The sequence below is a fragment of the Anomalospiza imberbis genome, chromosome 3, assembly GCF_031753505.1.
Source record: "Anomalospiza imberbis isolate Cuckoo-Finch-1a 21T00152 chromosome 3, ASM3175350v1, whole genome shotgun sequence".
Lineage (NCBI taxonomy): Eukaryota > Metazoa > Chordata > Aves > Passeriformes > Viduidae > Anomalospiza > Anomalospiza imberbis.
This window is the reverse complement of record NC_089683.1, coordinates 33,382,436-33,396,296: the sequence shown is the minus strand read 5'-3', so window position 1 is coordinate 33,396,296 and position 13,861 is coordinate 33,382,436. Positions and strand designations below refer to the sequence as shown.

At 34.8% G+C, this 13,861-nt stretch overlaps 1 protein-coding gene and 1 long non-coding RNA gene across 3 annotated transcripts in view; one reads left to right on the top strand and one right to left on the bottom strand.

Annotated features, from left to right (window-relative positions):
• The window catches only part of BCKDHB (branched chain keto acid dehydrogenase E1 subunit beta), a 110,514-nt gene that overhangs the window by 73,994 nt on the left and 22,659 nt on the right, over positions 1-13,861 (bottom strand). For both annotated transcript variants that reach the window (XM_068183917.1, XM_068183915.1), the window contains exons 5-8: positions 13,305-13,460; positions 9,278-9,386; positions 2,802-2,899; positions 592-702 (exon numbers count right to left, since the gene is read on the bottom strand). In XM_068183917.1, the coding sequence (XP_068040018.1) occupies positions 592-702; positions 2,802-2,899; positions 9,278-9,386; positions 13,305-13,460 (474 nt within the window). The remainder of the gene's footprint in view (positions 1-591; positions 703-2,801; positions 2,900-9,277; positions 9,387-13,304; positions 13,461-13,861) is intronic.
• LOC137470485 (uncharacterized) lies at positions 592-2,778 on the top strand. Its single transcript, XR_010997091.1, has 2 exons — positions 592-715; positions 2,641-2,778. It is a non-coding gene; the product is annotated as an uncharacterized lncRNA (long non-coding RNA).

The window sequence follows — 13,861 nt, the reverse complement described above, 5'->3', positions numbered from 1 at the left end:
TCTAGGTGAAGCAGTAAGTGTTCTGTTAGTGACATCAAAGATTTCCACAAAGAAGAAAAGCACTTCTTTGTGCTTTTGTGAATACCCAGGAATTTCAAACTAGGTAGTCTGAGAAGAGTAAATGCTGCTTTTTCTCCCCAACTCAAGAATTCACAGACCTTAAATCAAAACATTTATTTCTAAAAATACAGATAAACAACAATAAGGCACATTATTGCAGACCCACAACTAGATGAAGATCTTAATGTAAAACAGCAAGAAAAAAAAATTAAGATTTTGCCAAAGACAGCAAGGATGTCAGAAAGACAAAGACTCAGAAATTGTGGAAAGGCAATTTTCAGGCAGAAGTCTGATTAAATCATACCCTCTGCTTGAAAGTAAAGAACATGTATTCTGACATTATTTTGAGCCCTGAAACATAATTCTCTTTCAATGCTAAAGCAAATGTCTGGTCCATGTAATGTGCATGTACTCTGCATTTATGATACAGAACAAAAAATACCAAACAATATATACAATACAAAGCAAAAAATGTAGGTCTTTTTAAAACAACCTGGGTTGTTTTTAAATTAATATGCATAATTTCCTTACCTTGCAAACAGTCTCTGTATCCCATGGTAAGATGGTTCTCAGATCAATAACTTCACAGGACACACCAAGCTTTTCTTGAGCCATTGCTGCCACCTCTTTGATCACATGTACCTGAAAAAGCAATGTATGATCACCAAATAATCTAAATTATGCAAATTGCTCTAAATTACACATATGGAATACAAGCAGTAATTTAATATATGACCTTTATGTTGAGCAGAGACATTTCTATTCACTAATAACCATTTAGTATTTAGTACCTAATTATTCCCAGTATTTTAGCACCATTTCAAAAACTAAATTCACTGAAGAATCACTGAGAACAAAATTTGCTTTCTAGAGAAGTGTCTTTCAATGAATAGTATCAGTCCTCACTTTTCTTTTTTTTTTTTTTTTTTTTTTTTTTTTTTTTGTAATCAGTTTGAATGAGTTTTAGAAATTTTTTGTTAGGACTGTAACTAAGCTAATACCCAAATACATCAGAGTAATGTATTTTAATGTAGCAGTCCCATGCAATCCTGCAAGAAGCCTTAAGTACATTCAGAAATACGACAGTGCACTACATCTGATCTTAACCAAAACGCCAAGAAACAGTTCTAGGCCAGTAACTACTCTTACTCTAACTTACTGAAACATAGCCACATGATCATCTCCAAAGCATAATCTTACAAACAGCTAGGAGAAAAAGTAATTACTACTACCTGTAAATATCCAGTCCTGATCCCCACAATCAAAGCATATAGCAGTAGCACGACACTACAACCATTCATTATTACTGCTCTTCCAACACACAATTTAACACCAACATTACAAATGCTGCATTATCTGATTACTACAATTAACATTCTACTAAAACAAAAAAGAATTCCCCTCTAGCAGGAGGCTATCACTGAACTGGAATACGGATTGTTCCCTATCCACCAGTCAAGAAATCTATTTAGTAGTACTGAGTCACAATAGATACAAAACAATCCACATCTATACCCATTCTTTACATAAGGTGTATTTGCTAAGAACAGAAAAGAAAGTAATACTATATACATTCAAAACAGTATCCTGACATTAAATTTTAATACAGTTTTCAGCAAAATGTGTTTCGAGCATTGCCTTCCCTAAAACAAGTATTTGCAAGCAAATGCTCCAACATGGAAAATAAGAACTGCTACAACTCCACAAATATCTCAGCAAGAAGCATTTGTTCATGAGATACATGGGTAAAAGAATTTCTCAGTATGATAAACTCTGGTGCTCTCTTTATTGTTAGAATTTCACAATACAGGTTTGGACTGTGGCAGATGACCTCCATCAAGCAGCTTCTAGGCAAAGTTAAGACGCTGAAGCCAAGGACCATCCCCAGTAATCAATCTGGACAAGGACATCTTGAAGGCAACAGATTTTAGCAACCTGGACATGGTCAGGCAGTGTCAGTTGCCTGAAGGTCAGAGGGCATTAATAAATCCTACACAGGCCCCAATAACAACAAAAAGCACAAATCCAGAGATCAGTTCAATACTCGTTGTTACAAAAGTTGTAAGACCCTCTCCTCTAAAAGCTTCTCAGATACAATTAGGCCAAGAAAATAGTAATTTCTGATTAGTCCAAACTAGACTCAAATGTCTTTTCTGTAATACTGGACTACAAAGATGCATTTTCTTAACAGCTTTTTCAATATTTGCAGATCTTAATTTGGTGGGTGAGGTTGCCAATTATGTTCCTGAAGAGCTTTGAAATTTAACTGTTAGAATCAAAACTATACCAATCCCTACTTGTATTAAAGATTCCATGGATTTTTAACTTTCTGTACAAAGGGACCCCAAGGTTACACTTCTTTAAGTCATGCAGTGAAGATCTATACTTTTATTTCAGCATACCATTTTGAACTTTTCTTTCCCATTGTCTTCCTCAGAGTTACATCTCACTGCCCCATTCTTAAATCTATCATTTTCATAATCATAGAAAAATCATTAGCCTGATGCACAGGTACCTCTTCTATACTTCCAGAGTTATCTTCAACCAAAAATTAGTAAAAACTTACACAACAAAAAGTAGGTTTCATAGAAATATCAACACTGGCAAACATTCATCCCAGCATACAGTGATGGAAGACACACACATTTTAATGTCTGGCACTTGAGCTTGAATGCAAACATCAGCTAACCCCTAAGCCAGGCTTTGCTGGGTGACAAATAGCTTGTAAGAGAGTTACTGACCTGAGTGCCCCAAGCAACCATTGTCACATCATTGCCCGTCTGCAGCACCTCAGCTTGAGACAGTGGAATGTTGTAGGGTTCTACAGGAACTTGTTCCACTGAAAAAATAGAAAGAGGGGACAATAAGTATTAGATTCCGTTATTAGTCAATAATATCCCATAAAAACATACATTAAAATTTTTCTTCACTCTTAAAGCCATCTAAAATAATCGACTAAAATTACACTGAGTATGTTACTGGTGCCCAGACACAGGATGAGGAGCAATGACCCTCAACAAAACCAGAAAAAGCTTCACCTCAATATGAGGAAGAACTTTATGTTGAGGGTGGCAGAGCACTGAACAGGCTGCCCAGGGAGGCTGTGGGGTCTCCCTCTCTGGAGAAATTAAAAACCCACCTGAATGTGTTCCTGTGTCACCTGCTCTAGGTAACTGTGCCTTGGCAGAGGGGTTGGACTGGATGATCTGCAGAGGTCCCTTCCATCCCTAACAATTGTGTGATTTTATTAGCAGTAGACCAAAATAACTGAGTATTAGCATTCATTTCAAAGGTTCAATTCAAATTCTTTTTAATTAGACTGTTACAAATATGTTCAGTGTAGAGTTTAATTTATGTTACATATCACAACAAGATTATGCATATATACACATGCAAAGGACAGTAATAAGTTCTGGTGTACCTCAAGTCAAAATATCAGCATCAGATTTGGAAATGGACACTGCTACAGCTGATAAAAAATCTCAAGTAACCACTAATTGATCAGACTCCTTAATTATTCTAGTAATCATCAGAAGAGTCTTGAAATTATACTTTAATACTCAGACAAGAAGGAGCATCTGTGCTAGCATCCTCCTGATGCTCCAAATCAGGTGCTGTGCAGTTTTATGTTTAAATTAAGGTAAAAAGTTTTCAGAACCTACATAGGGAATGCCTATGTAGGCAAGAAATTTCTAATTATAGAAGAAAGAACTTCTGATTATAGAAGAAAGCCAGAACTTCTGATTATAGCAGTTTTAAATAAGTCTAAATATTTTTTCCTTTAAAAAATGTTACCTAGTAACCAAAGATACACCACAATTCGAGAGAGAAGGCAAGAATTGGGCATTTTGTCTTCTCCTAAGACATTTAACGTAGGTCCAGTCAAGACTCATTTACTAGTGCTAGTTTTGAATCAGTGCTCCAATGCACTGTATATTGCATATACTGGTTTAATGACTAAAACTATGATTAAAGACATCCATATGTCATATTTTAGAAGAAATACTGGTTTTGATCTAAAGATGAACTTGTCTATGCACCAGCAAGTGAAATAATATTTGAAACATATTCTAGTGATAAATAGAAAAAAAGAAATATTCTAAATACACAGAAACAATTTATAAAGAAAATACTCTGCCTTTTTAACTTATTTCATGGCTCATAAAATACTTATTGAGTTCCTGCTGAACAAAATTGCTTCTTGAAGTAACAATAAAGAATCTCCCTGAGTGATACCAATAGTGAAGTGGTTAGTATTTTTCCTTCACTGTTATGGTAGATACAACAAAAGTAGAATTACCTAGGTTTTTTCCTGGCTTACAAGCGCCAAATGTGACTTCAAAAAATGAAGTAGCAAATAATTTTCAATCCTGGCAGACAATTTTCTTTTTTCTTGCTGATAATGATCTATAAATATCACAGAATCACAGAATGGCTGAGGTAGGAAGTGACCTCTGGAGATCACCTAGCCCAAGCATCCTGCTCTGTAATAATTTCTTCAAATAGCAAGTGGCAAGGAAAATATAGGGCTGGGAAAGAAAGGGAAAGAAATGCACATCCAGCAGCTGCTCACTGCACATTAATGGCAGACCAGGTTTCTATGGATTTCACACATTGTACAACCCTCAGGCAACAGAAAGAGATCCTGAAAGATAATGAAACCCACAACTACACTAATTGGCATTGCATGACTGCTTTTGTCATGAAATGATCACCTACATGAAACCTGGAGAACAAGAAACTTAAAAAGGTACCACAGGACATTCGAGTGGAAACCCAGGATACTGACATGAATGAGAAGGTTTTGAAGGGAGTGGGATGAACCAGAGGAAGAACTGGAAGGTGTACATGATACAGAAATAAAATCTTTTTCTCTGGTTTTATCCACTTAGGGAAATGAAATATTACACACAATTACACAAATTAACTAATTTCTTACTATAGCTGAACCGTTCTGCAACAAAATGTCCATTAAATGAGCTCATCTATCATACCTGACAATTCAAAATGGAAAATTCAGCTTGTCAAAAATTTATAGGAAAGTCCAATTTGGAAGGATTTTTCTTGATTGCTTTTGCAAAAACTCCTTTCCCAACTAATATAGATGAAAAACAGCATATGGAATTATTCTATTAATATTCTTTCATAATAATTATCTAATCCAGGATAACAATGTTTACATACAAAGCAGTCTGTTCATCTATTACTAAAGAAATAAAGTATTTGAAATCAAATGTTTCAAACACAGATTTCAAATACAGCAATTAACAAAAAGTAGTAATTATCAGTGGAAAAGGGCCATAAGAATTTTAAGAGGTTACAACATCTGTTGCATTTTCTAAAGGAGCAGTCTGAACAGCAGAAAGAAAATACGTTTTCTCATCCTACCTGCCTTGTCTCTATAACAACCACTGATGCAAGTTGTATTTATTTCTACACCACCAATGTCATATATAGTACAATTAAATGAAACTGAAAAGGTCAAAAAACATCAGAGTAGGTTCTCCACAAGATGTCGAAACCTGATAATGTCAAGGTGACTCATCTTCTCCTTTTATTCATAACCATTATGTTCTCTTGACACTGCACAGGCTGTTAACACTTTTTATAAATCAAAGCCTCCTTTTTCTTTTTTAATTCAGATATTTTCTTCGTATCTCTGACATTTAGGGGGATGTCACTACAGCACCTTCAATAACATTAAGATCTCCTAAGTTAAATAGCAACAGAATTCTCTCTTTGCACTGTACTTCATAGTGAACTCTAGATTTTTACTCAGAAAGGTTTACATTTCTTTGCTCCCTACTAATATAATTGAAGGAAAATTAGCATACACAATATTTCTGATAAACACTTGTATGGTTACATGAAAGAACATCTGCTCCTCGAAGGGTGTCTAGACAAGGATCTTTACAACCTAAAAGGGGATAACAGGAAGAGAGAAAAGCCATGGGGAAGAACACACAGGGACACAAACCTTACCACAAAGGCTGAGGGCTGCAGTTACAAGAACCAAACCTGCCCAGTCCCATTTATTGATAAGGGTATGGGGAATATGGGAGTGTTTCTTTCAGTAAAACTATCTGATGGGATGATAAAGAAAAAGGAGAAGCTATAAACAAAATATGCAGACATATACCTGAAGACAAATGTAACTAAGACAAGAAATAAACCTTGTCAAGAACACTCAGAGAAGGTAATAAATTTTTGGTAGTTGGAATGGAGTGGGAGTGGGACTTTTGTCATTATTTTAGTTTGATTTTTTTTTTTTTTTTGTTTGCTTGTTTAAACAAAGCATTATTAGCTTCAGGCCACCTGAATAAGGACAGATACCCTGTCTTTTAAAGACTATCCCACCTACAGTTTCTTTTCAGCTGTAATTTCAAATATATCAACAACTCTGAACAAAATATCACAGACAAATATTTAGAGGACTCATAGGAAGAAAGAGAAGTCCATTAGAGGAAAATGACAAGACTCAAAAGCCTACATTAATTTTACAGACAGAAAATCTTCTTTCTCATTAACATCCTCCATACCTTAATTTTTCAACTAAGTCCCTACACACCCACTGTAACATCAGTCACAAAGCTCTCTGAACAAACATGTCCAGTCCCAAGAAGCTAAAGCAAAAAAAATAGCTATGGTAGGGGTAATATAATTTCATTATTCAGTGACTGAGCCATCAACATAGAAATAAGGAAAATTATTTTTGTCTGGAACAACGAGATCCCAAATCTTAAGTGAAGTATTGTGCCATACTAAAAAGGAAAAAAAAAAAAGATAAGTAATAGAGGAGAACTGATACCATTTTGTGTTTTTGTTTTGGAAAGCCTGCATGTTCCCAGCCTTCAGAAGATCCTGTACTGTTTTGAGACACTAATGGAAAGACAAAATAAATACAGACATAGTTCAAGCTTACTGTCTAAGTCAATTTCTGAACCTGTGCGATTTTCTTTCTCCTGCAAGAATCAACACACTCACACGGGGTACTGTAAAAATTTTCTCTAGGAAACACAAGAAAGTCACATTTTTAAAGCCCTTCTTTCCACCATTTATCTTATTCTTGTTTACCAACCAGGTTTGTGTCTCATTGCTGCTACATCTTGATCTTATCAATCATGTTGGCCCTGGTCCATTTCTGAATTCACCAGGCCTCCTGGTTTCTATGGTGGAATTACCAGAAACCCTGACTGTGGCCAGGAGAATAAGAATGAACTCTAAGAGAGATCAATTTTATAGAAAAAACTCCCAGACAGCAGTCATCTTCCAGTCCAGGCTCACCCAACCCACAAAGGATAGTAAAGATGACAAACTAATGATAACACAGAGAAAGTTTATAGCAAAAATAAATGGAACATAAAAATCAATCCATTAGTAAAATATTCCTGCTTTGCATTGTAGAAATAATAAAATATCTATGCAGATGAAAGAAGTTACCTGTTACAATAATCCCTGTCATATGTACATATAGTATATTTGTTGATGCAAATGTACTATAAATTTCAATTTACACCACTAAACTGATATTCTTAGAAATTATAAGAAAAAAAAATATTGGTAAAGTCTCTGAAAATTAGCCATCAGAATACAGGAGGAAATCACTGTCTTTCAGAAATTACCTACAACAGCAACGCTGTAGCTGGTTATTGACCAGCACATACATCACATTAAACACTATTTCAGCACATCTTTACTCAAGATATCCATCACAAGTCTGATTTATGTCCAATAAATGATCCAGCAGTTGCTCCACAAGTCATTTCCTCAAACACAAAAACCTCCCTATATTCTCAAAAGCTGTGTGATACTGATGTGCAGCCTTTTATGCCAATATGAAAGTATTTTATTAACTCTAAAGTCTATACTTGTGACTTGTAAATACTGGGGGGAAGAGGGAGAAATAAAGGCCTACTCAGACTCAAGTTAATTTTTCAAACTACTTCTTCTAAATGAATGGACAGAGGCCTTTTAGTTGAATTTTAGTAAGCCCTCAAAACACACTGAATTTGAGGAATGCAACACCCTATGGATACATCACACCCACCACACTAAAAATAGCTGCACTTTTAAATTTACATTGCTAATGGGATTTCTGGGCCTTTTTAGAAAATATAAAGCAAATAAGCAGTTTTACCAGTAAATATCCTATTTGATCCTGAATAATACCACTATTTTTTATAGTTTTGATGTCTGTTTTCTAAATTTTCCCCTTATTACTGTCTCTCTAGGAAGAGGATAAATTTACTGACAAAATGGATGCACTGATGGAAAAGGTCCAAAGCAAAATAGAAACATTTTGTCTGTAACTCAAATTCAGCCAACACAGAGTCAATTTATAAACTGGATTGATGAATCAAGCACACTTTGCATATAAAGCCACAGGACAGGGAAATGCTATGGCTAGGTCAGGGCTTCAGTTCTATTTTATCAATTGCTCATCCTATTTCTCTGCCTGTCTCCACATGCAAAATTTTCCATCTGTTTCCATGTGTTCTGTGACAGAACACATCTGTTCTGTCAAGTTTCTCTAGTCCAAATAAGTAATAAGCTAATTTTTAGAACCAATTCAAACACCATCATTGTCAATTTCCACTGTTCCAATACACTACACATAACTGAGAGTTGTTAAAACTACTCTGAACCAGAAAGTTCACTATGACTAAAAACAAAGTAATGGCAATCACATTTCCTTTCAAATAAGGTTGAAAGCTAAATGAGGAGATTTTGAAGATTCTTTGAAATTAAGCATTTCAAAGAAATTTTAACTGTGAGAAAATGGTGATGGTGGGGCTCAGTTCTTTAGGAAAAATAAAAACTGATCTGGAAACTTATTTTAGTATTTAGAGTTACCACAAGAAAGCAGTTCAAATTCTGCCAAATTTATATCGAAATTTGATAAAGAATAATACCCCTTAGTTCTACTTCTTTTGTTAATTTTAGGTTGTAAAGCATTCCACTTCCAAAGCTAAATGAGCATAAATCAGATGGTAAATATTCTTATATATTATTCTATAAATTATCTTTGCAGTCAAACTTCGAGAATTTATTCAGTTTTCACAATTCCTCTAAAAACCCAACCCACAACATAGCTAGAGCCCAAACAATAGTCAAGACTTCCACTGAAGCATTGTTTTAGCTGTGACTATTAACATATATGTGCAAAAAACCCCAAACATTTTTGCTTTATTGGAAAATACAACATACAAATATTTACCTGCAGCTCTGTAAAGTATTTTAGGTTCAAAGAATATGCATGGATTTTTGTCCTCTATGCATGAGAGCAGCAATCCTTTGGCCTGCAGAGGACTTCTTGGAATAACAATCTGTAAAAATATTTTTAAGTAGTTTAGTTAAAATAGCAATTCTGCTAGAAACTTCCTCAATAATACTTAAAACTAAGCAATTATTTGCTTTAAATAAATCTACATACAGATTGAGCTGTTCTTACAAAGTGAATTGACATTAGTGCGACATTATTAAAGCACACTCCAAATTTTGAATTTTATTTTGTTCATTGATGAAGTTTTAGTAGTTCCCCTCTATACAGTGATTTAAATATTAAGGTACTGTGCTCAGATAAGGTAGAACTAACATCTTAACAGTAACATTTGAGGTAAAAAGGAATAGAAAAATGATTAATATACATATATACATAAACTTAGTAAAATTACCATAGATGTACAACAAAAAAAATGCAGCTGACTGATCCTCAGTTACTTGGGTAAAGATTCATCAGAACAGACCTTAAAGGTATTCAGACTTAGTCCACTAAATTTTGAAGGCTACAAAACAAAATAGTTACTTAAAGCTGACTTTCTTTGCTTATGGTGGAAGCTTGAAATTTGTTCATTTTGGAAATAAGTAACCAATAAACACCTTAAATCATTATCAAGAAAAAAAAAAAACTAAGTAAGGCCTCCAGATGTAATCCAAAAATTTGGAAGGAAACAGTATAACTCATTTGCCAACAGAAGAGTTAAGTTTGGATGATCTAAAAGAATTTCAGTTATGAAAATTACCAGATTATCGCAGTAAAAATGAAAATAGAACCCAAGAGTCAAATTTCCTCAGATCAGAAGAACCAATTAATTTCCATCCCAGAGACCTCAAAGAGCTGGAACATGCAGCATGAAGTCTATCAGCAAACACTTTTACAGCTGTTAAGTTAGAAGTCACTGAAAACATTAGTTCTAACACTTAAAAAAAAAATTAACTACAGACATGGCTTCAAAATATAATTTGAGAGTAATATAATTTATTTACATAAAAATAATATAAAAGAGTGAAAACACAACCTAAATCTCCTATTACATGAAATTACCTTGATAAGTGATTTTTCTAAACAAGGAAGAAGCAGTTTATTAATATTTCACCAAAGCATTTGGTAACAGACACATGGGAAATTACCCATGGATGTCACTAGTACAGTTCCTTAGGTATGAATCCTTTTTAGGACAGACTATTTGCCTTATTCATTCACAATGTTAAGTCAGAACATGGTGATGAAGATTATTCCTAAGCTGGAAGTCACTACACTAGAGAGGATGATACTAAAAAGACCCAGTTCACAAAAACAAACTGAAAAATACACACCGAAAGTCACATGTTTAAGGACTACATTTTTGTTACACATTTAGAACTCAGGAGTAGAAATTCAGATGTGAATTTATTATCTGCTCAAAAGATGACTAGCATACTATGCAGTTAAGTCCTAAAAAAAAGTAACAACATAGCCAAGGAACTGTTAGTGCTATTGTAGAAATCACTGCTAGAAACTCAACTGGAATACTTAATGACTCTTTCAACCCCTTTGAAAATAAAATGAATGAAACAGATGTCAAAAGAGCTCCAGATACTGTTAACATTTCCTTGATACTTTGATTTCTTTATTCTACAAAACAGACTAAAGAGAACACAAGTGTTTTAGGATATAAACGGGATGGTGAAGGACAGATAAGCTAAATATACAAGTTAGTCAAGAACAAATTTAGGCTGGAAATGACAAAGAAAGCTTCTAACCATGAGAGAAAATATTCATACAATGGAATACAGAGAATCAATATTAATGTCTTCCGTGTACACCCTCACAACAGTGGACAGAAGATAGAACCATCCAGTAGTGTTCTCAAACCCTAATAAGCCCTAAGTACCAATGACTACAGTCCTTCCCCTGAATAACCGAAGTCGTACAAACCCCTCTTGGTTTGAGCAATCCAAACTCTACCTGCCACTTAAGAAAAACATAAAATAAAAAGCTAGAAGCCTTTCACAAAGTTTAATAAGAGGGTTGTTTTGAAAGCCACTCTTTCCAAAGATCAAACCCTACCCTCCTCAGCATGTAAGACATTGACTTTCCTCCTGTAATATGGAGAAAGTATGCTTAGTTATGGGACATTTGAAAATGCATCTGAAATACCAATTCATTTTAACTTCTTGATTTCTATTTTAAGGGACAGGATTATTCATAAATACCTGCAATCTTGAAACATTATGAACTGTACCAACAAACAGCTTTGCAAAAAATATTAAAGGAATAACATTGTTTTCAAAAGAAATAATATTCAAAAGATAGAGTCTAAAACACTTCTCTGTCCACAAAATACTAGAAGATTGCTCCATCAGTTCCACAGAATTCAATGCCTTTACCTTTAACGCACATGACAGATCGTAGCGGTAGCAACCTATTTAAGCATTTTACCCAAGGAAAAGTGAAAGAAAGTGAAAAAACAACACAAAGATCAAAGGTGGGAACAAAGAAATTATATTATATTATATAGAGTGACTAAATAAAATTCTGACTTACTAACTTGTTGCTAAGACTAGCCATCAGTCTAGGTAGTTGGTATGAATCAGAAAGAATATTAATCACCAGAGTGGACCACTAAACCTCATCCCTTGGTTTAGTATATAAAAATTTGAGATTGACCTACAAGATCAGCAGAAATTAGCTGGACCTGGAGTCAGTATTTTAATTATCTAAGCTATGTTTTGCTTCCATACAATAATAAACTACTTTAATTTTAAACAAGCTCTAGAAAACATTTGATTCAATAACCTGGCAAAAGATGCGTAGATTGCTTTTGTCTATAATCAGAAAATACTTTCAAGTTCAGAAGAGGACCTCAATTACCATAAAGAACACCCAAAGACAAGAATGGATCTCATTAGTCAAATATAATGAAATAAACTGTGAATAATACAGGGTTTTTTATTTAAGAGAAGAACAAGTAGGAGAAATGGCTATGGCCTCCCTGTAGATGAGTAATATCTGAAGCTTTAGGACACGAAAAACATACAAAGACAACAGTATAAACAGCAGATAAACAATGAACATGTGTCTTTAGAATACAAATACTGGTTCTGCCTGAATCTTCCACATTAATCTGCCATGAGTCACTGCTCTTTGGACTGGATGCCAGCTAACCCAGAAGTACAAGTTCACAGACAAAAATTTGGTCAGGAAAAAATGGAGAGCCTGACAAACTGTGCTCTCTTGATCTGAGATGACTAGATCCTGCACTTCGCCTTCTCTAAGAAAGTTATCTACCTAAGCACTAAGCGTCTTCACTTTAAGGGAAGCCACCATCTCAGGCAGAAAGCTTGCCTGAAGTTCTCACTCAGAGAATCACCAAGCAGTTGAGTTTGGCAAAGACCTCCAGAGGGTCATCTGGTCCAATGCCCTTGACCAAGCAGAGCTGTGCAGATCTAGCTGCCTGGCACCACATGCAGACAAAATCTGAGTACCTCCAAGAATGGAGGCTCTGCAAACTCTCTGGGTAATCTGTGCTTCCTCATGTTCAGAAAGAACCTCTGGTCTTTCAGTTTGTGCCTGCTGCCCACCACTGTCTTTAATATAAATTAATTCAATAATGCACTTAAGAGAGATGCAGAAATTTAAAAGTAAATAAATAAAAAGGAAAGTACTACTTATTAAGTGTTAGTTTTAGTTTCTCTACTATACTGTACATAAAACTATGTAAAATATATGTTTGTAGCTCAAAAAACAGACAAATACGAAGTGTTATGTGTACTAAAGATTGCTTCAATAATGGCTATAAATTTTCAAACATTTAACAGAGTTTAGGTTTTCTGATAGTTTTTAATTAAAGTATTCAGGTATTTTGTTGTGGATTGACATCTACTCTTCTTCCCCTGTCTGCACCCAGACTCATTGCTAGTCAGGTCCATTATAAAATGAACAAACAAAATAAATAATCTTCATAAAATAAGAGTTACTATACCTTTATTCCTGGACAGTGAGCAAAGAAGGCTTCTGGACTTTGAGAGTGATATAGTGCACCATGACCCACACAGCCCCATGGTGCTCTAATGGTGAGGTTTCCACAATTGAATAGATCTCCAGAGCGGTAACGATATTTTGCTGCTTCATTAACAATCTGGAAAGATTTACATACAAAAGTAACATTCAGTCCAATACCTCTACTTATGCATCAAGACACTTCAATACATGCAATGTAACTACATCATCTCTTCCATGCATGGGATTCAGAGGAGGAAATTAGAAGCAAAGGAATACTGTAAGTCAGCACAAAGACAAACTTTTCCCAAGGCAAATAAACCAATAATTTATTGTGTTCAAGTTAGATATCTAATCCTCAGGGGTAGCCTTATAACCTAGTTGTTTCATCATTCTATACTGTCGATCAGCCCTGTACAGATCTATACTTTGTCCTGTAGACACATGGCCAGCTGCAGCTGTATGCAGAAATGAGACTGTGATCAGAAGACATAGGCTGTTGAATTTATGGCTGCTGAAGCTAACACAGCCACAAAACCA